This window comes from Limulus polyphemus, unplaced genomic scaffold (assembly GCF_000517525.1).
Source record: "Limulus polyphemus unplaced genomic scaffold, Limulus_polyphemus-2.1.2 Scaffold12290, whole genome shotgun sequence".
NCBI lineage: Eukaryota > Metazoa > Arthropoda > Merostomata > Xiphosura > Limulidae > Limulus > Limulus polyphemus.
The window spans coordinates 11,434-12,437 of record NW_013677900.1 but is presented as its reverse complement, the minus strand read 5'-3'; the positions used below and the strand labels follow the sequence as shown (position 1 = coordinate 12,437).

Sequence of the window (1,004 nt, the reverse complement as noted above, 5' to 3'; positions counted from 1 at the left end):
TTTGATCAGTGACAGAATAACCGTCAGCTTACATCACATATTGCGTCGTCTAGTTAATCAGTGACAGAATAACCGTCAGCTTACATCACATATTGCGTCGTCTAGTTAATCAGTGACAGAATAACCGTCAGCTTACATCACATATTACATCGTCTAACTTAATCAGTGACAGAATAACCGTCAGCTTACATCACATATTACATCGTCTAGTTAATTAGAGACAGAATAACCGTCAGCTTACATCACATATTACATCGTCTAGTTAATCAGTGACAGAATAATCGTCAGCTTACATCACATATTACATCGTCTAGTTAATCAGTGACAGAATAACCGTCAGCTTACATCACATATTGTGTAGTGTGTTGTTTTCTTTCTCTCTCTCACTCACTACATACTTGATAACAGTTTTTAAGATACATGGAAATATTTATTGTAGGATGAAAAACGCGCACCGCTTACAAGAAGACTGGAGAGTCGACACCTATTCCAACCACCGAGGACTCTGTCGACTTGTGATTCGGGATGCGACCCCTTCGGATAGCGCAGTCTATTCTTGTGTAATAGAAAATGAGAGTGGGAAAAAAGCAGCGACGACAATGGTCCTTGTTCAAGGTGCTGTTTGAAAACTTAAGAATATTGAAACTTTTACATAATTATATAACATAAGCTAAAATTTGTTAACAGGGATTTACTTCAAAGTTCTGATTGTATAAAAGTGTCATGTTATCAGCTTCGTTAACGTTTTTTTTTTGTAATTAAGTACAGAATCTAATGTTTAATTTTGGTTTATAGATGGAGCTGATGAGAATGGAAACATAAAAGGAATTACGTCTCGTTTGCTACTAAATCAAGAAATAACAGAAGGTAAGAGAGTAAATATTTCTTAGTCCAGTAAGTATTTTATAACATGTGTTTGCTAGAATTAACGTCACAAAGTTGTTTATCTACTGAGAACTAACCGATCGACATAACTAACGGGTATGGTCAACATGAGAACTAAC

General features: G+C 35.7%; 1 protein-coding gene across 1 annotated transcript in view; it reads left to right on the top strand.

Annotated features, from left to right (window-relative positions):
* Positions 1 to 439: 439 nt before the first annotated feature.
* Positions 440 to 1,004, top strand: part of LOC106476962 (myomesin-1-like) — a gene marked incomplete at its 5' end in the record, with an annotated part of 9,109 nt that continues 8,544 nt past the window's right edge. Inside the window, 2 exons of the mRNA XM_013937574.2 lie at positions 440 to 615; positions 796 to 867. Coding sequence (XP_013793028.1) covers positions 440 to 615; positions 796 to 867 — 248 coding nt within the window. The remainder of the gene's footprint in view (positions 616 to 795; positions 868 to 1,004) is intronic.